This window comes from Phalacrocorax aristotelis, chromosome 9 (assembly GCF_949628215.1).
Source record: "Phalacrocorax aristotelis chromosome 9, bGulAri2.1, whole genome shotgun sequence".
NCBI classification, from domain to species: Eukaryota; Metazoa; Chordata; class Aves; order Suliformes; family Phalacrocoracidae; genus Phalacrocorax; species Phalacrocorax aristotelis.
In genome coordinates, this window is record NC_134284.1 from 31,338,290 (window position 1) to 31,365,164 (window position 26,875).

Consider the following 26,875-nt stretch of genomic DNA (forward strand, 5'->3'; position numbering starts at 1 on the left):
AATACTGTATATACCTGCTGCTTCTCTTCTGGAAGATGACTGTATGTTGTAAATCAGTAAGTCAGCAGGCAAATGCCCAGACACACAGACATGCACACGCTTTGCCTGCCAAGCTGGCTGCTGAACCGTATAAAGGACATAACTATGCAAACACACCTAAGTGTGGCAGAATTTTTTTTTCTGTTTACCCTTCAATCCAAGATAAGAAAAAGGTCAGGGTAACCGCGATTTCTGAGTGCCCATACCCCAGCCCTGTTCTGTTTTGCTAGGTTAGGCTGAAGAAAGCCAGGAAAGAGCACACAAATGGCCAAGGGAACTCACTGCTTTGAGGATTGCCACCGCGTCCTGCTGGAGCCACGTTGGGTAGACTACTTCGTCATTCAGAATGGCCTCGAAGAGATCGTCCTCGTTCTCTGCCTCAAAGGGTGCGTGGCCACACAGCATCTCATACAGCAGCACACCCATGGCCCACCAGTCTACGTCAGGGCCGTACAGCATCTCTTGCAGGATCTGAAGAAGGGACGGGAAAGAAATATCAACACTGAAACTTCTTAAACTGAGCAGGGAAGGAAAATTATTTGGAAACATTAACGCAGAAGTTCCCGCTACATCCTAACAGCTCTCTCTGCTAGGCCAGCAGTATGTCCAGGAATATATAGGTGATTTCAAGCTGGGAACCTCCAGATCAGCACAATGGTACATCAGATGCATTAAACAAGGGCTGAACTAGCTTGGTGGTTCACAGGGTGACCTGGGAAACAAGCCTTTATAAATGATGCTAGGGCTTAGCAGGAGGAGAAGGGGCATTTCAGCAAAAATGGCTGAGACTCAAAAGCAGCAGAGCAGCCATGTGTGGGGGTCAACATCACCTTTTTCTTGCCCCTGGGAATGAAATGCCTGCGCGGCTCCAGTGGCAAGGCTTTCAGCTGGAGAGGGGAAGGAGTGCGAGTGTGTGAGAAAGGCACAAACAACAACCACAGACAGAAATTCAATTGTGTTGAAGAAGGATCTGAAACGCTGTCAGAACATCTGGCAGCATCTGGAGGGCAGCTGTTCCTTAAAGAGGTGTTTATTAATTTTGTAGTGAGACTGGGGAATGGAGGAGGTAGAAAAAAGAACTGGGAAACGAGGGAGAATTCAATCTCCTTTCAAATCAAACTGGGCCAGTATCTGTATGGGCCTCTCAAGATTTTTGCAGCTGTGCCTCCATTTTTCACCTCATGTTTCCTAAAGAAAGATATAGGCTTATCTTTGTGCCTACAGCAGCCTGAAGGTTCACTCATGCTTTGCTTGCACAAGGGACTGATAATACAAGCATACATCTAGGAGAAAACCTCGCACTCGGCAGTCAAATAAGGTGTAGCTAGGGACATCAGAGAGTACACTTGCTGTTCCAAAGCTAACCTACACTTTTCATATTGTAACCAAGTTACAAAGAAAGGTTCCCTATACCTCTGGAGCAATGTAGTCTGGTGTACCACAGAAGGTGGCTGTGGTTATGCCATCGTGAATGCCCTCTTTGCACATTCCAAAGTCTGCCAGCTTGCAGTGGCCCTCGCAGTCCAGCAGCACGTTGTCCAGCTTCAAGTCCCTGCAACGAGAATCATTCACTGAGTCGCTACGTGCTTGGAGCAGCCCCAGGACAAATGGAGGCAGCGTCCCAGGCCTCAGAAGCTTAACCTGTAAACTGGACAAGCCTCATCATCATAAAAAAATAAACAGAAGTCATGCAGGAGGGGCTTTCTTTTGCTTCACCTCTTACAAAAGGGAGGGAAGAACAAACACCATTCTTCCAAACTGCATTTAATATGGGCAGGTGCTATACGAGTTCGCCCACACAGCTTTCCAAGCAGACCACAAGCCTGGCTGGCAGAGCTCCTGCTCATTTAGCTCTGGGACTTACTGGAGCAGAGATTGCCAGAGCTGTCAAATTGCGTAATGATGTTATGATGCAGCAAAATTCACTGCACAGGACGTGCTCTGATTCAGCAAAGCGCTGCGCTGGGAGCACACAGCTGAAGCAGGGGAGGCACGCAAGGCCTCTTCAGAGGGGCAGCAGAATCCCTCTTCTCCTGAGGTGTGGGGTGTTAACACCCAGACTTCCCTGTACTGGGGCAAGCCTGGCTGATAAACCCCACCTGGAGAGTTATCCAAGCTGAGAAGAAAAGAAACTCCCTGCTGACACCACACCACATGTGCAGGGGGAATCTTTGGCCAGCATGGGATGCCTCCATCACAAGGCAAAGACTTAAAGCTGATTCCAGCAGGAGCACTAATCTGAGAAGTGAATGCCCCCATAGTGCTCATTGGGGTGGGGAACCTCCTTGTCACTGTCCCAAGAGACCTGCAGCCAAACAAGCTGCAGAAAGGCACATTTTCCAATACGTCAGCTCTAACAGCCTGGGAGCTCCTCATCAAAAGCAGAGCTGCCAAAATGATAGAGCCCTAAAAAAAGCATATCAGCTTGCCTGACCTTGGGATTGCCTGAGGGAATAGCCCGCAGTCAGAAGCACCGTCAGGAACATGACCAGAAAGCACGGGGTCATCTGCAGACTTAGGCAATGCCTTCCTAAAAATACTTACCAGCTCATAGCACCTCTGCTTTTCAGCTGCCAGACAAGCTCGAGGCACCATCACAGATGGAGGAAAAGAGCTATGATGGGAGCTCTGTGCAGTACAAATAGGTCACAGTTCTTTTTTTGAACTCTCTCAGGTATCAGCCCAAGAGTTGCAGAGTCCTCACAGCAGCTCTGAGGCAGGGAAGTGTTACCACCGCCATTTTACTGAGATGGAGGATGCCTTATAGGCCTAGGCAAAGCCACTTTCAGGGTCATTCAGATGCCCAGATAAGGATCAAATAACTAAATATGTTTGAGGGTCTCAGAGGCCTTTCATGAAATCCATGCTAAAACTTGATCCATTTTGCCCTCTGGTTGGAGATCGATTTCCCTGGGAAGGGGAGCAATGGGGTGGCATCTCCACATAAATATGAAAACCTATGGGTGAGCTGAAATCTGAACCCAGCTTGATCCTCCACCTATGACCTTAAAGTGAAAATCAGGTGATCGATTGCTGTGCTGTGCACTGGCATTTCTACAGCCCACACCACCACTGGAAGCCTCTCTGGAGCTCAAGACAGCTCTCCCTCTACTTCACTGTTGCAGCGGAAAGATCAGTGATGCATTGTGCTAGACAATCAGAGCCACAATCTGTCCTAAAGAGATAAGAAAAAGTATTATTAGCCTCTTTTGAACAGATGGGAAAGCGAGGGGTAGAGATTAAGAAATTTGCCAGTGTTCCCCAGAGCCAAGACTGAACACCATCTTCTGAAATTCCAGCTCTGGGTCTAAACTACAAGATCATACATCCTCTCTCTTCAACTTTAACATGGCATGGCAACACAAGTCAGCAAAAGGCCTCTGCGATGATGCTGCCCTTCCAAGCAGGACAACGAGCTGTCCAATAGCCTGTGAAATTTGCATGCCAATGACAGTGCCCATGCCTGTCTTATGCTGCAGTGTTTGCTCTGGGGTGGGATGCTCAGCAGAAGACACTTATTTTTCCCCTTCTGAGAATCAAAAATGGATGCTAAGGCATGTGGCCAAAGGCTCGTCCTGGAAAGGCTTTAGACGAGCACAGTGAGAGGTATTGTACGTGCTCACCCATGACAGCACACCTTCAGCAGCAGTTTACAGCCAAAGCTCCTGTTGCTCTTCCCTGTGGTTCCTGGCAGAGCAGGGAAGCCCTCCGAGCATGAAGGCAGGCCTTGTTTCCAGGAATCTGCAATGATGTGGTTGAAACGCGCAGTTTATTCTTGGCTCGGTTTTAAATGCAGCAAACACCTTTTCGGTCCTGGGCAGGCTTGAATGTTAGGAGGGGCTCCTAAAGGTGCGACTGGAAGGGGAACTTCGGCGAACCTGCTTGGAGATGCCCATTCCAAACTTCCCCTCACCCCTCAAAACATCCGCCACATCCTTGCATGCTTTGGGAATATCTCAAAATACACCTTCCTTATATCCGAGGCAGCAGAAACACAGTCCTATGCATCGACCGAGTGAGCAGGTTACAGTCCCTTACGGAGAGCCTGAGGAGCAGAGGGAAGGCACAGCTACGAGGCAGGGCCAGCTTTGCAGACCAGACCACCAGTCTCTCTGCCACTTCTCAGCCTCTGCCCCACAGGACATACTGCAGAAAGCCTGAAATCCCTGCTAGCTGTACAACGCATGATGCCCATCATCAAGATGGCAGGAGCTTCTGCAGGTGCAAGAGCACTCTGTGCTTGCTGCGGCCTCCCAGAGGACCTCTATATGTGTAATAGCCATTAAATTTAAACTGTCCACCTCTCGTTGAGCGACTACAGTTTTAACCACCCAAGGCAAACCTCCAGCTCTTTAGCTTCTCTACATTGCACATTAAACCCATTAAGATCGCCTGTTGTCTCCTCCTGTAGTTGGGATACCAGCTTCTCCTGACTTCTTTCCAGCAACGTGAAAGCCAAAACTTGCATTTTCTATTTTTACATAACCTGTAATGTGACATTAATCTGCTCTCACTTGCTCAGGCACTCTGGCTACATGCAGATCATTTTAGAAGAGGACCTCCCGTGACCAAACAAGACTTCTCAATGCTCTTCACTTGGCAAGGCCAAGAAGATGGCCCCACACGTCCCCCTTGGAGCAGGTCCCATGTGCCAGCACAGTGGCAGGCTCAGCCATGTGGCTTCTCTCTGGCACCCCCATAGGATAATTCTCTGGGAAAGTCATGATTTGGTTTCGTGTTTAAGCATTTGTCTCAAGCGAACTCAGCAGTCGTAAGCTCCGTTCTTGCTGCTCAACATTGACAGGGATCCCCATGTGTTGTATCCCATGAACCAGCACAGCCACATGACAGAAACACTGACAGGTTTCTGAGATTTACAAGGACCATTTCATTTTTGCAGCAAGGATTCCGGGAAGCTGATGAAACTGGAAGTCATCCAGCTCAGAAAGCCCAAATCTACCTCATTTCCTTAATACTTGCATTTTCCATCCAATATTTTTAGCAGTTCAATGAAGCAACAACAGCAGAAAGGTTTTTTGAGGGCTGCGTTTCTAAGGTCCTGCTGAGGCTCTGCCTTTCACTGGCAAACCTCCACTGGAAACCAGGCTTCATCCCAACTCAGAAAGGCAGCCTTTGTCCTCGCAGGCAGCTATGGCACATCGGCTTAACGGCCTCCGTTTCGTCTAGACCCAGAAGAAATGACAAAATGGGCTGTTTCAGTGCCACTCGCTGGAAGAGCTGTTCTTTACACATCTGCCGCTTGAGTTTAACATTTGTGAAAAAAAAAAAAAACCCAACAAAATTACAATTGCAGGTGATCTGGTCCTTTTCTGAAGTGTCTGTCAAATGCAATTTCCCCGCACCAGGGAGCTTTGCCAGTGAATAGGCGTTATACACGTACCTGCCACTCGCTCTGCTCAGATCATCTCACTCGTGAGGTAGAAACTATATTTGAAAGGATGAGGTTTGGAGTTTTTTTCTCTTTCCATTTCACCATCCTGTGTTGTAAGGGCTGTGCATGTAGTAAGGATTCTCTTTGCAGGAGTAGTGGTGGCAGAAAGCAGCTTCCAGTTTCAATGCCTCAGTTCAAGGTTCTCCCAGGTTTGGTAATTCCAAAAGTCCAGTTTAAAGCTCATAAAATCCTACTATTCCCGTCTGAATGCAAGTCATTTAGTCGTGAAAGATGTAGGTACAGAGCAGTGGGAGCTAGCCACAAATATAGGCGTGACTGGTGTAATACTCCAGCCAAATGTTAAAAAAAAAAAAAAATATGTATATGTACACACACAAAATTAAAAATAAAATCTCCAAACCTGAGATCAGCTAAATTAATAATTTTGGCATTTCTGAAAGAAAAAATGTTTTAAATTTTGCTTTTTCAAGTCTTCAGCATGCAAGGCCATTTAGACACTCTTTTGGAAACACCTTTGTTGTGAGCAAATGTGCATTCAAACCCCCTTTGCAAGCAGGGAGTAGATTTTTATTTTTCTCCACCTCTTCTGCTGAAGTCATTTTACTTCACAGAAATCACCATCACGATGGAGAAAAATGCGTTTCTATTGCCTGCTCTGGTAGTCAAAGCAATACGTGTTTCCAACTCCTGCTCCAGTGAAATTGTAATTATTTTTTGCAAAATGAAGCAACTTCAACAGAGGAGAACGAAAGACATACAACCTGTGGAACAGCACAGTTGGTAAGACACTTATCGAAGAGGTAAGATTTTTCAAGTTGGAGGCCTTGCTCCAAATACAGTGGACAACAGATTTAAACCAATATCTTGATTAAGTAAGGAGGAGAACAGATGAAGTCTCAGTTTTATGTAAGGCCCTAAATAGCCCTAAATGTGAACCTAATATAGTTTCCCATTTAATTTTGCATTCATTAGTAACACCCAAACCAAAATATTTTATTTTACTTGAAATCAACACTTTATTGAGTTACAAGAAAACCACTGTTGCTTTAAAAGGGCCCTAAACCTTATTTGGGGCCCACAAAGTCTGAAGGAATGTTCTGTCTATCTTTTCACACCAAATTTTGAAGACTCAGTAACCAAACTCAAAGCAAGTAATTATTTTCACAACTGAATTCCCACCAGCTTTGGACTAGGGACCTCCACATTTTGATCCCAAGATTTCATGTCACTTTGGGAATTAAGGCTATTTCCAATCCCATGGGCCTCAAGTTGTAGAGAACTCGCTTAAAAATTCCTTCACAGAAAATGATTCACATCTCCCACATTTTTCTAATAACCACCAAACATCATTTATTTTTATGGTCAAGTAAGTTTTTATAACCAGAAACTCATATTCTCACAGCATCAAGGAAGAATCAAGCAAATTTCCTAAGCAGTGGTAAAGCTGAGGCAGCAGTAAATACAGGCTAAAGACACCTCCAGTATATTCTACCAGAGCTGTGTTTCAAAAAGCTGACCACGCTTAAGTGATTAGGGACTGTAAATACAGACACAACAGCTCCAGACTGAACTTCTGCTTTTCTCAGAAACAAAGCAAGAGCAGAAATGTGACATAATGATACAAGAATCCAACTCACACCCAGAACAAGTGGTATGAGCGAGTGAAACTCCACCGAAAATTAACACTCGTTGCTACAGGAGGCAGCCGTCTGTCCTTGCCTGCTGCTTTGCACGGCCTTGGGAGGCAGAGGAGGCCCATAGGGCAGGTTGATCCCACAGGCATCTCAGTGCCTGAGCAGTCCTCCAGCCAGGAGCCAAGCACCATTCCTGGGGATTTTACGGCCTCATCCCTCCGCAGCACATCCTACAGACTCTGCAGAGGGCTGCAGAGTGGGAACATTTCAGAATATAACAGAGCCTCATGGCTTTTTTCTGCATCACCTAACCCACCCACACTGGCATGCAGAGCACAAACTTTTGAAATGCTCCGCATCTGAGTGTTAGGATAAAGGCATGATGGATTATGGCCACAAAGCCTCCAAAGCAGGCTCCACCTCTCTGGCAGACACCAGAGTGATCCAGTATGGACTCATATCGGGGGTCAGATACAACGCCAGAATGCATGGCTGAACTTCTCTGAAAACTCACAGCAGAGCACACGGCCAAGGACCGCTCTGGAGGGCAAGGTCACGGGTGTTTAAATTTGTGCAAGACAGAGGGAGATCCTCATACCCACCCACATCTATGCTCTTCAGTATGTCTAAAGACACTCTGTATCAGTCTTACGCACTTACTGGGATAAGTCTAACTAAGCTTTAAACTACCTTCTTGCTCTGTTGCATGGGCTTCAGACTAAACTCTGACTGGCAAGTACTTGTATCCAGAAGCACTCTGTTATTACATTTTAATCTTCAAGTCAAGCAGCCCTTCAAGCATAAGGACAAGTTTCTGCAAGCCATCTGCCCGGGTTAAGGCAGCACCATGGGTTTTTTGGTGGAGATGGGCTGCAAGCCGGTGCTGCCAGCTCCCCATCTGCCCGATCTCTTCCTGCTGGCGGGGTCTCTCTGGAAGCCAGTTGCCCAGACCACATCAGAGCACTGGTCCCCTCCCAGCACTCCCTGGGCTGCCGCTCCAGAGACAAAGCAGTGCCCAAGGCGTTGACTTCTCTTATGGCAAAGGAGCTGGCATTACCCAGGATCCAAGACCTCTCCGACGGTTTGAAGAGCCAGCAGTCCCACCTCCCCTCCCTCTGGGCACTTCAGAAAAGCATCTGTGGAAGCTAACACAATTGCCAACATGAGTTCATTGCTATTGAGATGAACAAGCATGATTCATCCTCCAGCTAAATTAGAGCGGTAGGCTAAAGTATACAGGCATAGACCAAAAAAAACCTCAGCATTCCACAATACATAATCACAAAGCTTCTACCATGTTAGTGGGTCTGAACCCGAGTGGTACACATCCAGTGGGACCCCATGGGTGCCCTGAGTCCCTACAGGGTCAGGCACACCTATAAGCCTCCCCTTTATTATATGCACGGCAGCTGTAAGAGAGCTAATGATAGTTTCCAAAGGCAGCTTTACAAGGGCAAGAAGAGACTCTTGTGAAATGGGGCAGCTGAGAGCCGGAGCCATTACTGCTGAAACACAGACGCGCTGGAGATTGCAACGTTGGAGTAATCCCAAAGATGGCGCAATCCATATATATTTATATGTCCACATTTGTGTGTGTACATTTTTTTTATATATATGTATATATAATATATTTATTATTTGCTGCTCTTTTATGTGGGACTCCAGTTAGGAAGGAGGAGTTACACTTGAGGTATTTCCCCGAATCCCAGAGCAAACGTCCTCCCATTTACCGCGGGAAGGCAAGAGGTAGACAGAAAAAGGCTTCGCGTCCAGCTCTTGGTATGCATGCCACGCACTCCCTCTCCAGAGGAGCCGCCAGCCTAGTCCTGTGATACACTACTCGGTCCCACTGGGCAGCGACACTGGAATTTGTTGGCCCTGAAACATCACTTGCTGAGTTGCTCCCAACAGAGCTTCTATTTTACCCTTGCCAGAAAAAGAGGGAAGAGAAAAAAAAAAAAAACAAAACCACAACGCTTCTTTCTGTGAGTCCCCTTGCCTGAAGTCTTCAGAGGAGGCATACAACAGACTCGAGACCCAAATGCATGAAGAAGAATCACATGTGGACTTATGACTGACGATGCCAAGAGAGGTTAAAAAGCATAAGCCTGTTATGTCACCTTGACAAAAATAGACCAACGCTGATTCAAAGCCTGCTACAGAAATGAAAATGAAATCAGGCTTATGCCCGCAGTACAACATGGTCTCAACACTTCAAGATGGAGCGAAAGTTACCCAAGATTAACCATCACCAACTGCCCACAGCCCACCGTAGAGCTGCTCAAAGGCTCTGTCCTAGCTCCAAGCTGTCCTGGTACAACTGTGCTGCTGAAAAGGCTTCTCTTTCCACTGGCACAGAGTGACATGTCCCCATTTCACCACTGCGTGCCACTAAGCCTGCCCTGGGGGAATTAGACAGTAGCTCACACCAAAGCGACTCTCCTGCGCTCTCACTGCTAATGTCACAGCTGCCATGAAATCCACCCTCCCCACACTCAGAGACTTAGGAAGAGTGCTTCACTCCAGAAAATATCAAAGGGAAAAAAAATAACAATAAAGGCGGCCCTATCCATCATGATCACGTGTGAAGACTGCCCCTGGCAATGACTTGGGTAGCAAACCAACTTGTGCTAGTATTGGTAATGCTAGCAGGGCTTTCTGGGGAAGACGACACTCCTGCATTGAAACTATATGTCTAGACAGGCAGACTTCTCCATATTCATCCAATATGGATAAGATTCACTTTACTCTGATCCTGAATCCAGAGAAGTCAGCTGAAAAAGGCCTGTCAGATTCCGTCAATTTTGGATTAGGCCTTTAGAAAAAAAATTACTTAACCTTATTAAGGCTCTGAATTACAGATCCAGATTTATAAAGCTAAGGCTATAGGCGCTAATATACTTTCTATAATGGAATGAACAAAGCTAAAGGCTTTGGGATTTTTAGAAGTTCTTTGCTTTGGCCTGTAGATTTCCACTGCCAAATTTACTATTAACTTTTGAAGGAGCAACACGGGGCCAGCACGGATGCTTTTGAAAATCTCATCATCTGCACTCATTTTTTATGCATGTCTCCATGCTAGTGACACACTGTGGGCACAAAGCACACAGGCACCCCAGCGCTGTGCAGAAGGGGGTACTGCCTAGTCCCCCTTGGAACAAAGTTTAAATGTATTTCCTAGCAGATGCTGTCTTGAGAGTCGTTTCTTAAAAAAAACCTGAGACCATCACTGATATTGATTCTCTCTTTTTTTTGGACTCCAGCAAACCTGCAGGCAAACAAAGTGCTTTCCTGATGGCTCTGATCTCTCTGCTTCTCACCACAACAATCACTTAAATAGCAGCAGTGAAATCAGATGGAAGAGGTATTTGTAGGATCCTAGCAAATGGGTCATTATCCCAAGATTTAGTTTCTCATTTCATGTGGATTACTGTTGCTATTCACTCGTTACAGGTGATTCACCCAGGGCTGTGTGAAGCCCAAGTATCCCGGATAAGCAGGGCAGAGCCAGGTGAAATTCCTGGCTGGGCATGCTGAGCTCTCCGCAATCCGGCTTCCACTTCTGGGGACTCCTCCCAAGTTGCCTGCGTGCAAGAACCAGCGACATTGAGCTTTGTGCCAGGCCAACAGGGACAGACTAGATCCTGACTGCCACCCCAAAAGCCACAGGGGCAGCGAACAGACCCCAAACTGCCTGTGAACAATGCTGGCTGTGTTGTCCCCGTGTCACCTCAGGTATTTAACCCACGAGTCTCTTTGGTCAGGGCTCCCTCTCCAGCTAGCAGAGGGAGACAGGTGCTTTACCAAGGCAGTTCAGCCCCTCTAAAACTTGATTCACCAGCTGGTACGGCTATCTAAGCTCCCAAATTAGATGCCTTAGCTAGTTGCCTGATGGCAAGCAAAGCAGAAGAAACTTAAAGCAGGAGTCAATCAATGCTCAGCTGACATAGCTACCACGCACAGAAAGCTGCCAACTCCCTTATTCCTGTAATATATGAAACAAATGAATCAGAAGATGAAAATAAGCCCTGTCTTAACTGACCCCATCTAGAAAAAGCATAGAAATGGGAGCTGAATGAGGAAGGTCTCTCTTTACACTGCTCACCTCTTGAGTTTTTAGCCCACAAATGTGTCAAGTCCCTGCATGAGATTCACTGCAACCCAACTGGCATCACCGCAGTCTACATTAGAGCACTTTGACCAAGGAGGAGGGTACCCGTGTACTGAGTGTGTCTGGGAATACACCTCCTGGCATGACTCGGTCTTCTGTGGCACCACACTAAAAGACTGCTTTCCAGCCCAAATATTGCAGTCCTTCCCCCAGTAAACAAGCCAGCCCCTCAATGGGCATCTCCAGTCACATCCTTGCAACATAAAGAATCAGCACCCCTTTCCTTTCATCACCCAGTACACAGAGTATCAGCTCCTGGTGGCAGAACTGGGAGGTTTGTGTAAGGGAAGCAAAGGGGCATTTTAAGGACAGAAATGGGGATAATGACTAACTGAAGCATGCAGCAAGCTCCAACTAAGATGGAAATTTGGGGGTGTTACCCCTGAGTAGCATGTGCCTTTCAGTTGGCTGAATCAGAGTCAAGTCATGCTGTGACTCTGTGTGTTCACTCTTCTTTCCAGGACCAGGATGCCTTGCTTACTAGAAAGCAGCTGTGACAATGGGGAAGGTCTGAAGCTGTTGGGTCCCTCTCACTTACACAGGCCTTGGCTATATGCTTGAGTATAAATCCCTTGATTATAAATCCCTTTCTGCAGGAAGAAGACACTACAAATTCTCACTGAAACTTATTTCTAATCTAGGGAGACAAGAAACAACAGGCAAATCAGACAGAAATCTTTGCTGAAAGATGTGATGATGCCACACCAGATCAAAACTCAGAATTAAAGATTTTGTATCTAAACCTCCCATGTCTACACAGGCCAGAATTGCACAACAATAGACATTTTCTACGACAATACAAAAGTTAGTCAACTTGAGGGCAAGACGTTTTTCAAAAAACCCCTTGTCTGTGCTTGCTGAAGGTATACTCAGGTGACATCTAAAATGCATTGAGTTTTAGTTCATGTCCTCATTAAGGTTTAGCAAACTCCACCTACAAGTCTATATTTTTATTTTGTGGCAGGAAAGCAGTTCTTAATGCTATTGACAATTCCAGTGGGTTCAGTTATCAAGTACTTCAAACTCATCTACACAGTCAAGTGCCACTACTCTTAGACTGGACTGCTGTTCTCAGATATTCTCCCCATGAATAAATAATTGATTGAGGACTAATGGAAGAACATAGAGGCCCAGGGGAAGCAGAACAACTTTTTACTGCCCTGAGAAAAGGAACAAAAAGTGAATTATTTTAATTTTAACATGGAAATGCATCACCCACAAAAGACACATTAAAGCTAATGAATTCCTGGAACTGCTCTAGACTATACAGACAAGGAGCAATAGATGACCCGTGTCCTCTCTGCACTTTGGGGACACCATACACATGTGGTTTACCTGTCCCCCATTTCTGTTCTCAAGCATACTTCATAGTGCTTTGCTCTACAAAGGGTTTGCAAACCTCTTCATGATTTTGCATGAGAAATGATTTCACTGTAGAGTTGTGAGAGCAGGGAATGCTGCATGGCAGATGATGGTGCCGGTGCTGCCGCGTAGTTCATGCTAGACTGCAACAGGAAAGCAACCACACCATGACATAGCAGCCACTTTCACGTGAAGATTACATCCTTGTGCACTGGAAATCAACTTTTAAACACAGGGATACTTTCACTTCCCACCCCACATTGTCCCTGTGGTGACTTGAGAAGCACCACAGTGATACGAATGCAAACCCTGCTTGCTTGCTCTCTAGCTGATTCCTTAATTTTGTACTAGTGGTTTTGAATCTCTGCATTTCCATTGTGCATGCCTGTGCCTCCAAAGCTACCCCTGCTACCTGGAAGTCAACCCTTGGGCATGGTCCTTTGCCCCCAGACAAGCACTTGAGCTTGCTGTCACTCCTGGCACCACCGGCAACCTTCACCATAGCTGGAATGACTCAAAACAGAAAACGTCCAACAAGAAGTCAACCCTTATCAACAGCATTTCATTCCCCAACAGCAGCTAAAGCATGCTCACAGAGCAGCTCTGCCCAGACAAGGAGCGTGTGCAGCCGACACCCAGTACACTGTTTGATGCAGCAGGCTCTGCCCCAGAGCTAATCCAAGCTTCAAGGATCAGGCAGAAACATTTTGCTGTGCATCCCCAGACAAGCCTGTATGGCAGATTTCTTCACCAAGTGCTTCTCCATCCCAGCGAAGCACTCCACAGCCCAGCAGCTCTGGTGCCCACACAGCACCTTCATACCACAGACGTCAGAGCTCCGGCACTAGTGACGCATTACTCACACATGCGGTGACTTGCTTTTAAACCCATAGCCGAGCAAGCAGAGCTCCCCTCTGTCCTTGGTCACCCTAGGCAGCTGGAGCTTTTTCTGGCACCTGACTAGCAACCCTGTGGCTTTTACCTCATATGCAGGAATGAGATTCGGGCTTAGCTTCTTCCTGCATCTTTAAAGGAAAGCATTTGGGTTTAGCACTGGCCAGCCACTAAGGTGACATCAGGGCTGCTTTTTAGATGCTAAGGACAGCAAGGTCACTCTCTCTGGTGATTTAAGCCTTCTCCTCCAGCAGCATGGCCACATTGCTTTGCTACCTGAACCTGCCCTTCCGTGCCCTGGCCCATCCATGTTTTTTTGGACTAGCAAGGGCGCTAAGTACCAGGTAGGCTCCGTGCCCTGCAGGGACATGCAGCCACGGCGGGGGACTCCAGTGCTTCCCCATGTGCTACAACCAACCTCCACAGCAAGAGCTGCAGGCTTGACCCACGGCAGAGGACAGCACTTCACATTACTCAAGTTGCAAGCAGTTATAGGAATGCAGAGATGTCCCAGGTTGCTCTGGCCAAGCTGCATCGTGGCCCTCTGCAGTGCAACCACAGGACTTCAGCTGGCCCTGTCCTCCCTATCGCACCCCCTGCTTTTTGCCAAACTCCAATGCATTTGATCACACCATGCAGTCCCCTCCTCCGTAGCACTGTCCCCTTACACAGGCTAAGCCGTTCCTAGGATCAAGTACCATTCAGATGAGCAAGACTGGAAAAATCTTCCGCCCCCTCTGCGCAAGTCCTATATTAGCCTGGTGTTGGTCTAAACCACAGATTACTTCATGACTTTCTGGCACCCACAATCTACATCATCAGCCAGTGAGTGGGATGGGTCATATACGCATGAGGGCGCCTGGGCAAAACCACAGAAGGGTTAACCCTGCAGCGGGCTGAGAGAAAATGCAACTGTACAGAGGGCTCTCAGAGGAGCCAGAGGCTGTGACTCACCGGGAGGGGCTGCACAACAACAGGGCTTCCAGCAGGCCCACAGGAATTTCTTTAGGGACATTCTTCCTCCAGAGACAGGCGAGGGAAGGTGCCTCACCTTTCCCATCACAGAGTGGATCCGGTGACTGCCCTGCCAGGAGGGGAACCGTTATTGTCCAGCCTATTGTTTCCTGCCTGGCTAAAAACTGGATGAGAGGAGACTAATTGCTTCACTGGAGGGAAAAAAAAAAACCAAACCAAAACAACAACAAACCAGTCTGGAGTGACCGAATTATTTTGTAGACTGTTGTTGTTTGGGTTTGTTTCCATCCTGGCTTAACAAGCCTTAATGACTTCAGTTGCAGGAGGATGGGGAGAGGAAAGCCGTTTAGGGTGAGAACATGATCCACACAGACATCTCTGCCCCAGCCAACCTCTGCAGCCCTGCTGGAAACAGGGCGTTGCATCTGTCCTTCCCTCCTTCCTCTGGCTCATCAGAATGAGGAAGGTGGCTGAAAGCAAAGGGAAACATTGAGTTTTCCTTTTTTAACTCTCTGAGTGGAATTGCCAGCCTTCCCACGGCTCAAATACTTCAGCATGTTAGCTATGCTCAGCAGTATCTCCAGAAAAACTGCTGTCCCTTCTCAGTGGCAGGGAAACAAAGGGAAAACGTCCCAAAAGAGCGGATGCTCCAGGAAAAAGCAGCGGGGCCCACAGCCTATAAAATAAAGTTTGTTTGTTTTGCTTGCAGAAGCCACACTGAATCTTCTAAGACTACTTCTGGTGTCCAGAGAAACAGAATGAAACCTAAAGCCAAAACATGCAATTAATGTTGAAATTCTTCCTTATATAACAGTGCCTGGGACGCAGCCGCTCACTTGGCCAATGCTGCAAAAGGCCCTCCAACAGAGGCCAAAAAAAAGCTTGCAAGCGAGTGATGCCTGTTATACCCAGTGGCTATAAGCATCCTTACATACTCAGTGTGGGCTTCAGGGCATTAGGGATCAGGAGCCAATGGGAATTATAAGCGCACATCTATCAGCCAGCTCTATTGACGGACAGCCATCTTCTAACTGGACACATCCCCCAGAGAACAAGAGAACAGCTTGAACCATCCCAAACCACAGCAAGGTCTCAAGGAAGACACACGCAGAGCAAAAACTTGGAAATATTAGGAGCTTCCCTGGAGAAGAGGTGGAGAATTTCAGCATGAGTCTGGTTGTAAGAAAGTGAAGAGAAAGTAGGGAAGGCTCTCAAGTCAGTCAGTCAAATAATGACTTCAATTAACCTGTCCTAGACATGACAGAACATGTAAACACCTGATACTCCATGCCCCATTTAACTCATGCAGAGGTAACAGCTAGGCCCCCAGAAACCATGATTTGACATCCTCTCCCTTCCACATGTCCCCAGTCCAATGTCAGCTTACTGGTTCATGGCAACAGCTGGAATTTGCTGTCTTGCTTCCTGGCCAGCGGGGATCCAGAGATGCCACCAGCTGATGCTGGGAAGCAGCATCCAACAGCTCTGGCAGGAACTTCTCCTGACTGCTCTGTGGCTTGGGGAAAGCCATCAGTCGCAATGGACTCCAAAGGCAGCTGTGACTGGAGATGATGAGGTGCAGTAAATAGGGCAGGTTGCAAAACAGTTTTCCATTAATTTTATCACACAAAATACCTGTGTTTCCCCCTGGGGCTATCCCTGCCAGGGTAGTCACCCATTTGAGTGAGCAGGGCAATTTCGCTAGATCAAAAGAATGCTGGGGGGCGTGCAACATAGGGGCTCTCCACTCATGAATCAGACTTCAGCCCACTCAAGCCACAGACGTCTTGTGGCTTTAGAGGTTTGAAAGCCAGTCTCACTTTGTTCTGACTCCTTTTCAAAACATCATGATTTCCAACAAGAACCACAGGTTAGTATTGCCTTTCTGATAGCAGAGAGGAAGGTATGTTGCAAGTGGCTCACAGATAAAAGCTATCTATTTAACAGATGTGGGGCAATAAAGGTTTATTTGGGCATTTTCTCTTTGTGTAGAGATAGGGGAAAAATCGTGATTTCAGGTGGGAGTTACACTAGTCCCATTTCAAACCTACCACCAGCAGACTGGCTGCCACCGATCAGCCATCACAACGTTGAAATTAATTCTGCAGTTCAAGGCATGTGTTGGACTGGCTGAACCTTTGCTGGCTTGCTGCATCCCAAGCAGCACAGAGGAGACTGAGAGCTGTAACCTTCCCGCAGGGGTTGGCCCTGGCCCCAAAAAGACCCCAGTGGGAACAGGACTGGCAGGACCAGATCTTAACTCTATGCTCCATGCTGATGCAAGGTTAGAGTGGCCAGGCAGTGCCATGGTCTGACCTTTGCAGTGGGTGGGCTGTCTCTTTGGGAGCTTAGCCAGCTGGCAAAAGCCAGACCAGCTCCTTGGCTTTCTCATTTATCAAGGCTGGGCCGAGAAGCAAGAGCCAGCTGCCAAGATTTTTGCTCCCTTCTGTGCTCAGCAGTGGCTGAAGGTAGAAATTCTGGCTGTAAAGCTGCTGTTTGGACACCAGGTTTCAAACTAGTGATATGAGAAGTACTGAAATGGGGAGTCCAGCTAGGAATGATGGTTAAAAAAGCAGAGGGAAAACTTAAGGGAAGATGCAGGGAACAGAAAGACTAAATTAAGTTGATAAGATTGTGTCAAAACCCCAAAACATAGAGAAGCATACAGTTCCTCAACTTATGGTCAAGGCATACTGACAAACAGAAATAGAAAGCACTCTAATTACCTTTTAGGCACAAGTCATAAAGGACACAGGACCTTGCTACATTTTCATACTCAGGTAAATGTCAAAAGGAACGTAACCAGATCCAGAGAAGGGAGGAGAAAACCCAAAACCTGCATGCTAAATGTCACACATCAGCTTAGCCTCTAACACGGGTGCCACGGAGCCTGCATGCCAAAATGTGCTGCAGCCTTGCTGCAACAGCACACGCAGGCTTATTTGAAAGCCCACAAAGAGTTTGGAGGGATCAATTCCTACTGCCCCTTCTACCATACAGGTTTGCACATGCAATAATTTCCCCCTGGTACCATGCAGAGCTAATCCTGCTTTTCCCAATTCCACACACTCCCCTCCTTCAGCCCCTTTCCTTTTCCAACACAATAACCAAAAAACCCATGACCCATTTTGGCAAGGCACCATGACGCTGCTGCCTCTCCCAAAACGGTGTAGAACAGAAATGGCTCAGACGCAAACATTCGCATCCTTATTGGATGGACTTTGCCAGGACAGTATGCCTGGATCGGAGATTTACCTAGCAAATACCCTCTTCTAGCTAGAAGTACTTCTGATTCAGGAGCACTTCTCCACTCTGCTACTGAGAGATTTGTGAAAGCGGCTCTAGATGTTAATAATAAATCGTGCTTGTGAAGCTTTAATTGATTCAGAAGAAATCAGTTCAGAGTGTGGAGGATCTCTGTGGTTTTGAATATATCACACCTCATACACAGTTGACACTTGAAGGCTTGCTCCCATTTCCATTGTTGTCAGCTGGAACACCGCCACCTGCTTTAGTGGAATAATAATCAGGTAATACAATTCTGAGACTAAATTGTGCCTTTAGGCACAGCCTCATAAAATGGGAGGTTCTCGATCCTATTAACAGCAAAGGTGTTATGACTCAGAGGCCAAATGATGAGTAATGCTTTCCCATTACTCCATGGGAATAGGTTTTGCAATCTGCATCCTGGCCCGCACCAGCAGCTAACTACAAGCCCCAGCACCAGGTCGGCTGGTGCACGAGGGCAGGAGCAAAGCCGTGCCCGGCGTCCCGCCCAGCATACTGCTGGCAGAAGATGGAGTTTTCTCCCACAGAAATTTTGAATTGTAAAATAGACAACTGTTACTGCAGTATTGCCGTGTAATATTGTACTATGATTCTGTGATTCAGGGTTGAAATTTTCTACTGCTTTATTATTTTTAGTTTATTTCTATATCGTTACAGGCAGCTGATGTCTCTGAACTAGAACCTAAAGACAAGGTGTTACAATTGCACCACTCATTAAAAGTTGCTGAGTGACTTTACAAAATTCTTCTGTTTGCATAAAACCAGAGTATCTACATACTCACTGGCATAAAGAACAAAATCTAAACACTGGGGTTATTGACCAAGGAAACGTCAGGTGTTGATCTTGCTACAGCTAAAAAAAAAAGTCAAATCCTCCCTGGATAGCTACAGCAGTTGCTGCAGGCCAAGTATGTCAACAGTACTGATTTTCTCATTGTCTCCCTAACCTATAGGGTAGCTTCACCCCCTGCAACACGTCAGCTTGCAAGAAATCTTCCATTTCAGCAAGTCAAAGGCAGCAGATGCAACAGCATTTTGTTGGTGTAATCTTTGTTTAAAAAATAGTACAAAACATTTATTAAGGCTGACAGAGACCTTTTCCTCAGCTATATATATCAGCCTCCCTCATGCTAACGCAGGGGTCATATTCTCTGACACTAATACTGAAAGCTTCCTCAATTCAAGGTGGGTAAAAAGATCAACAAAATGATTGGATTAATGCTGGGCAATTTTGGAGATCTCAGAGCAAAAGTTTTCAAAATTGGGTCCTTAAAATCATAGGCTTGAATGCCCTTCGTATCAGGGAGCATGCTGAAAGTCAGAGGAGCAGTTCTGGCTAAAAAGGTAGCAATAATATATAGGGGCATTTTCTAAAAATAGATTTTACATAACATCTTCAAATTTATTTCCATTTTTATATTTTTCTCCTCATGACATTTCACACCTCTGAAAAATAAGGAAGAGGGCAGGAAAGACAGAGAAACGGTCTTTTTGTAGAAAAGATTGTTTCTTAGTTGCATAAGTTCTAACCTAAATATTCCCAGGTGCTCTAGGACTTAAAGATTGAGTCTAATCCTGGGCTCCTTTCTTTAGGAACTTGGCTGTAATCATTATGCGTAGCTAGTTCCTAAATTGCATCTGCATGCTTTTAAATTGTGAAATGCCTTTATAAGATGCATTTTAGTCATGAAAAGAATGACAGAACACAAGTCATGTCTAATCACATACCCCCTCCGCGGCTAAGCAGTATCGCTTATTTTTATTGCACCAGTACCAAAATTCCCAACTAACACCAAGCTCTCCTTTCAAACATTCAGTAAATGAGAGTCCGTGCCTGTAAGAGTGTAGTACACAAGTTATTACATGCAAACGTAACAACTACACCAAAGGAGAAGAGTGAAAGTACAGGGGACTTGATTTGGGTAAAGGTTATTGAGCCCTGGGGCGGGTAGATGAACTAGACAAACTCTTGAGGGCCCTTCAAGCTCCGGTTTTTAATGATTTATACAAACTCATTATGTGCAGGGTTTGCAGGTTTCAAATCAATCCCTTTAAAAAACCATAAAGGAAAAGTAGACACCAGCAGAGCCAATAACTTATGTAGGCTATTCAGTAGTCCTTAGTCATGTGGAAAGTTGCATTAAAGTTCACAGACTATATACAGTGGAATCAATGGGGCACAGAGATCTGATATGTGGATCTCAAAACAGGACTGCTCTTCGTAAGCATAACTGTAAATCAGGACTAAACTGTCCTGCACAGTGACTGATTAAACATGACATGGAAACGTGAGAGGCTGGGTTTTTTTCTCTGCACTTTCCATTTGATCAAGTGCAGAGAAACAACACTTTAAACACTGCATGCCAGAGGCTGTAAAAGAGCCCAGCTTGCAAGCATGCAACAACCATGTTTCGAGTGGAAAACAATGTGGAAGATGCACTGTCTAGAAGCACAAATCAGTCTACATGAGCTGTTGACTGCCAGATAAGATAGCTGCAGACATTACTACACTCCTGACCCTAAAAGACATTCCTTCATATTTTCTAAAGCTGAATGAAGCGCTTCCAGAGACTATGGCATGAATATTTCTCTTCTGTGCTAAGCAGTTGTTGTAGGGATGGGGCTGTTGGTATGCCATTCTGTGCCAATTTGCAGCTTTTAGCTGATTTGCTTCACTCATTCACCGTAAAATCAGCTTATATTTCATTCCTTCCGCTGTTCTCATAACATAGCATATCTTTCATTTTGTCCTTCTTACATATACACCTTATCTTCAGGGCCCCAATCCAGGAACACACCGAGTCTAGGAGCTCTCCTGAATCAAGGTCTCGAAGCAACAGGGCCCAGATCCCACAGCTGAGGTTATGGTGCCCCACAGAGCAGAGACTCACACCTATTTTGGCACTGGCTGAGCTGTTTCCCATCCTCTCCTTTCAGATGCAAACAATATGCCTCCACCTGCATGCAGCGAAACCAGGGTGGGGAAGAGGGAGGCATGAAATACAGCAAAGACTACCTACAGATCCAACTACTGTAGCACATTCAAACAAAAACTCTCAAAAAGCTTAAAAACTCCTCATTAAGCGAAAGATTTATCTTTATTTGCTAAGAAAACAAAGCCATGCATAGCACCTAAGTAAACCAATGGTAATCCCTGGATAGCGAGCCAGTTTGCCTTGCAGGGCGCTGCTGGTATCAGTCACAGATCCAGTTCAACTGCTAATTTACCTCCCCAGGGAAAGGCCCTTGACTTCAGGGGAAACAAGATCTGGCTCCAGATGTGAAAAAGAGCATGAGATGAGAATAAACAAAATCACCAGTTGCCAAAAAAGCCGCCAAAAAAAGAGAGAGACCATGAGGGATCCCATGTATACAACATCTCTTGACCCATGGAAAAAGCAAGCGGCACACTAGTGAGAGTTGCTATGTTAACAGTGGCTCTATGTAATTAGGAAAGGCATTCAGCTCCTGTTTTCAGCATACAATATTTAATTTATTTTGCTGAAAGAACCTTTAGTGTTGTTTCAGTTAATAAGAGCCTTTCCAGCAAAACTGGTCTCTGTAAAAGGCTTACATAAACCTTCCTCCAAGGATGACAGGCTTATTGTTTGAATTGGCAGGGAATTAACATGTTGCAAAAAGTTATTCCCTATAGAACCAACAGTCATAAGACATATAGCTGCAGACCTGATGGGTCTCCTTAACTAAGGAAAGGTGATGATTCCAGAGACCTGGCCAGCATCCAGCAATCTTTCCAGATCCCACAGGCGACGGAGCTTTTCCCTGTCATAAGGAACACCACACATACAAAGGTGATGCTTTCAGATAACACACAGGAAAAGTAAACACTTGCTGTTAATGAGCCCATCATATTTTCCCCAAGAGATAGCATTCAGCCCCAAAGTAAGACCATGTCCTCATCTGGATAATTGCATAATTATCTTTTGCCTTCTAAAGGGTACACGCATCCTATTGAACACAGTCAAGCCATGGGACCTACTTAATGGTTTGCTGCCTTTTATCTCGGTGGCTGGTGCCACAGAAGATGGGGACTCTGTGCACACCATCCCACATTCAGAGGCGTGATGGAGCACAAGCAGACCCGGAGCATCTGTGGAAGGACCAGTCGTGTCAGGCCCTCATCAATACAGACGCTAAAGACAGTGGAGTAAGTTACCTAGCATGAGCCCTCAGGATAAAAACAAGGTTCTTCAGCCAGCCAACAACCAGCCCTTCTCCTAGGCACTCTAGCCCAGCCTTTCAGCTCGCCTGGCTCTTGATCAGCTATATTACTTACATGCTACACTGCTGATAACCTTAACGACGTACCTGCCACTGCGCTCTGCCAAGCAGCGGCTGGGTCACATATCTCTCTCTACTATCCAACTCCATACACAGGGCTAGCAAAACCAGCATTGAAGCGCAGGGTGTGAAGGTGACACTGACTCTGCTTCCAGGTATAGGTAACCCAAGGCCAGTTCAGGTACATCACTGTGTACTGCATGCTGTATCACCTCTGCGGGTAGTAGAGACATGTTCTGAAAAGTGACTGTTTGATCACCCATACATCCCCCCAGTGAGACACATTTGCAGAGGGAGAGAAAGGTTTGTCGTAACAATCAAGACCATGCCATTATGTTGGGTTGATTGTTCTATGATGCCTGTAAAAAGGCCATTATCTTTCTGAAATTGAAAAAGTCTGCAGGGCAAACCCCTAAGGCCCCTCCTCAAAAAAACCCCAAACCAACCCACAACAACAAAGTTTAAGAAAACATTTGCATTTGCCCTCAGCACACAGGTGCAATGCCTCTATTGAGGGACACCATGTAGGTGACCCTGGCAAGCGGACCTATCCACTAGCAAAGCTGTACACTAACCTACGCAAAGGTTTGAATTTGAGGGTAGCAGGGCAGACCAGCCATTCTTACAGTAAGGCTACATGGAAGGAAAAGTCCTACTTTTAAAATAAACCCTTATAATAATTTACTATCTCTTTCCTTTTCAGAAGACTATGAGTGGAGTAGCTCACTTTCATCGAGTAAGCTACTGTGCAATCTCATACTGCTCAGATATGCATGCTGTTTTGCTTTATTTCCAGCATACACAGAAGCCAAAATATGCTTCCCTTACCCTAGGAACTGCTGAATTGGAAAGTGAAAGTCGGGAAAAGCTGCCTCAAGAAAAAATAGTACATACAGTCTTTAGATAAAAATCACAAACCAACCTACCTACCTGCAGCATAGGACCCAGCACACTATTTTCCTTTAGAAGGCAGCTTAAGGAAAGGAACAGTGCAAGAATACTGCCCTGTGAGCAAAGATTTTATCTACAATAGCTTTGATTATCGCCTAACCTTTTCCTGGCAACCTACCAAAGGAGGTGATCCCAAATATGTCCTTGTCCTACTCCTCTGTGGGGTGCACAATATACTATGATTTGACATGTTGAAAAGCTTGCTTTCATGGCTGGATTCATTCTAGTCCTGCCCCCTGTATGATGGGATAAGGAGCCACACTGTACTTGTCAACATTATTTTCAGGAAGCAACTATAAATAGGCGCTGCTGACTTGACAGATAAAAGTCAGCTTAGGGCAAGACAGAGATGTTTCCTTGATAAGGCCAGAAAGCCATCTCTCCTTTGCAGTGTTGCAAATTAAAAATTTAAAAAAAAAAAAGTGTCTGTAAAACTGAAACCTCCCCTTTAGAAACCCCAAATATACACATGTACGTCCATGTGACTCCTATTCTGCGTAGGGCTTAGTAACAGAAAGCAGACTTTCCTCAAAGTGAGAAGGAAACTTACTGAAAATTTCAGCTGCGTCATGAAAACGTCATGAGCACCAGTCCAGCAGTAAACCTGGTTGTGATGTTAAAAAGTCACATATAACCAAAACCTGCCTCAGGAACCCCAGTCTCATGGACCTAGAGTAGCAGTTGCAGAAATACTGCACTATGGCTTTCAAATTGTGTATGTGTGGCCAGAAACACCTGATTTTAGCTGTTACGAGCATTGTTTCACCTCAGGCCAAAGTGACATATTTCAGCTACCTCTTGATGAATTTTCTGTGCCCATTCTCAAGCCCCTCTAGCAGTTCAAAGGAGAGAAGACCCAGTTTTTGGCAGCACTTGTGGCAAAAGCAACTTGACCTACCAGGAGAATGCTCATTGTGTTGGTAAATGCAGACTCTCTCCTGGACTGCTTAATCTTGAAGGGGGCAAGGAAAAGTACAGTATTATTGTGTTTAAGTTTAGCCCAGAAGAAAAACAAATGACCCAGGGTATTCTAGGCCAGCAACTCTCTTACTCCATTGACCCTGGGAATCAAGAAAGAAGAGGCATATCGACCAGCTTGGGGCAAAACACTTTCTGGTCAGGCTTTTCCTGGTGTTCCTCCCCCATGCTCCCAGCCTCCTACGCAAGCACTCACATTCTGATCATAAAATCTCCAAACTCTCTTATACAAGTGCAGTGATCCCCTTCTGAATATCTCCTTCCATCCGATCAGACTCCCTCCAAGAGTCTGGTATTCGTGACCTGACAGAGGCAATCTCAGGTCAGTACAGCCGCAGCTCTCTCCCCTTAACGTCTTCCAGAACGGAGTCACCCCAGCTAATTTTAAAAAAACAAGTCATCCCTGTGCAAATCTGCCCTGTGCTGCTGAAGCTACCTGACTCCACAGCTCAACCAGTTTCTCAAGAAGATCAAAGCCCATGCAGTTGTTCAAGAAGCTTTTCAATTACTCCTCCGGTTTCTATCATGAATTACGGCAGCACCTGAAGAGTGCCAAAACCCACAGGGATCGATTACTCCTGCCCTGTGACAGGCAGCAGGCTGGGGGGTGCAGGACAAGCCGTAAGCACAGTGGCATTACATTATGCACAGACACATTTTTGCTGCTGAATGATTGACAATAACTACTGGATGTCACTATTTTAAGGATAATGTCATTTGCGTAATTATCTGGCAGGGTCTCGCTTCAGCAGCTAGCATTATTCACAAGGGAAGAATTAGACTAAAATTCAGTTGTAGAGTAAGTAGATTTGCTATTCTCTGCAGACAATCACAGTGCTTTAGAAGCTCAATACATATGGTATATATCACTAGCAATTTTCATACTCTTGGGACTCAGAGAATATTAAAATGACACTCCTCTATTTCACTGTGCCACATATATGGTATGATTTCATACTTAAAAATAATTTAATATACTATGTCCTCACCTGACCATCTGTTTCTTATTGGAGCTCAACCTAGGAAGAGAAATAGAAGTTGCTTTTTCTGCTTTTCCTATCTCACCATCTGATAGGAGAGTTTCCCCTGCACAGCCCCCAGCCCCTTGGCCACTTTAGCCCTCAGCTATTCTGGTTTTAGTGCGCTCAAACTGGGGTTTAGCTGATATGGGAGGATGCACTACTAAACACAGGACCACATTGCCAGGGTTAAACAATGCAAAGCCCCAAACCAAATGGCATTTGGCCTGACCCACAGTCTGAACTGGTACTAACAGGCATGACTGGGATTGGAACTGGTCTCATCCTGGACCCAGTTGTGGGTCCCAGCTGTACAACCATAACCAAGCAGCAAAAAGAGAGTTGATGTTATTCTTTGCAGTGCTGGCATGCCACAAGTGTGACTGAGCAGACCATACTCAAATATGCATGCTTTGCTGTAGGAACCCAGGTAACAGTATCCAAAGAAAACAACTGTCTGTTCCTCCTTTCCAGTGCTCTGGGCAAGAAGATGCCAGAGATGTTCTGCAAAGCATGTCAGAAAGAACCTTTCTGTATAACCAGACTGTCTCAGTGCTGACATGTCCCTGCTCTAGCTGTCCTGTTCCTCCCCAGAAGGGGTCTTGCTCTGCCCCTGGCTCACACAGGAAGACGCTGGTCGAATGGTCACCTTGGTCAGGGACGCCTCTGCAAAGCAGACTGGCTGCCTGATCCATGCCTTGATACCTGAGCTGACAGTGGAGCACTTTGGCAGTATAGAAGTGAACAAATATAACCAAACTGTCCCCCCGAGTACAGAGTAATGACAAAAAAAAAAACCCAGGAGCGCTGCAGTGGGAAACAGCTTCCTGAGAATAGCCTTGAGAGCCGGCAGCGGAAGCTGATGCTGAAAGGCAATGATGCTCCAATCCTGTTGCAAACACAAAGGTGCCATACACGGACAGGAAGGAAAAGCTCCTGCTGTAGGATCATGGCAGGAATGAAAAGACTTTTACTGGCTGGCCTGAGAGGCACTGGATAGGTACGTCAAATAGATAGGGTTTAAACACAGGCCTGTAGCTAATGCAGGGGAACAAAGAGGCTTGGGTGTAACCAGCACGTATTTGCCTTCAAATAACAAGGCACACAGTGGCAAAAGCAACAGCTCCTTGCATTAACTCCCAGAAAATCTAGGAAGGTTTCATTTAATGCCTCTCCCTTTGTCAGTTTGACATGTGCTCTACGGCAGCAGGACAGGCCCAGAGCAGCACGGCCAAGGCTTCTGTCGGTCAGCAGCTAACGCCCAGGAGCTATGCAGGCACCTGAGGTGCAGACAAGGGGCTGATATAAACCAGCTATATCTGCAGAGCAACGTGAACTGACACCAATGCAAAATCTAGCCCCTCTGCCTCAGAAGGAAAACCTGTTTTTCCTACGTGCTCACACACATGTCATAGGAAGACTCTCCCTGTAGCCAATATCGCAGCCAGAAATTTCACTCCTCCCTGGAAGGTAGAGCACCTCGGACAATGTGCAGGGGGAAAGTGGAGGTACTGTTATCCCAGATGACAACTTGTTCCTGGTGGACAGCACGTGACAGTTATTTATTCAAGCAGAAAACACAAGCTATCATCTCAGCCGTGGGGTTCAGACAAAGAGAATGAATGAATGAATGAATGCAGAGCTCACCGATAAATGATGCCTCTTTCATGGAGAAACATAAGGGCTGAAATAATTTCTGCAGCATAGAACCGGGCCCGATCTTCATCGAAACGACGTGACTTCTGAATATGGAACATCAAGTCCCCGCCATTTACGAACTCCATCACAAAGAACAGGCGATCCTTCACACACACAAACACAACAGATATGAACAGCATTAATCATATCA

At 46.0% G+C, this 26,875-nt stretch overlaps 1 protein-coding gene across 2 annotated transcripts in view; it reads right to left on the bottom strand.

Annotated features, from left to right (window-relative positions):
* Nucleotides 1-26,875, bottom strand: part of PRKCH (protein kinase C eta) — a 137,670-nt gene that overhangs the window by 20,360 nt on the left and 90,435 nt on the right. For both annotated transcript variants that reach the window (XM_075104152.1, XM_075104151.1), the window contains exons 10-12: nucleotides 26,674-26,828; nucleotides 1,453-1,591; nucleotides 322-510 (exon numbers count right to left, since the gene is read on the bottom strand). In XM_075104152.1, the coding sequence (XP_074960253.1) occupies nucleotides 322-510; nucleotides 1,453-1,591; nucleotides 26,674-26,828 (483 nt within the window). The remainder of the gene's footprint in view (nucleotides 1-321; nucleotides 511-1,452; nucleotides 1,592-26,673; nucleotides 26,829-26,875) is intronic.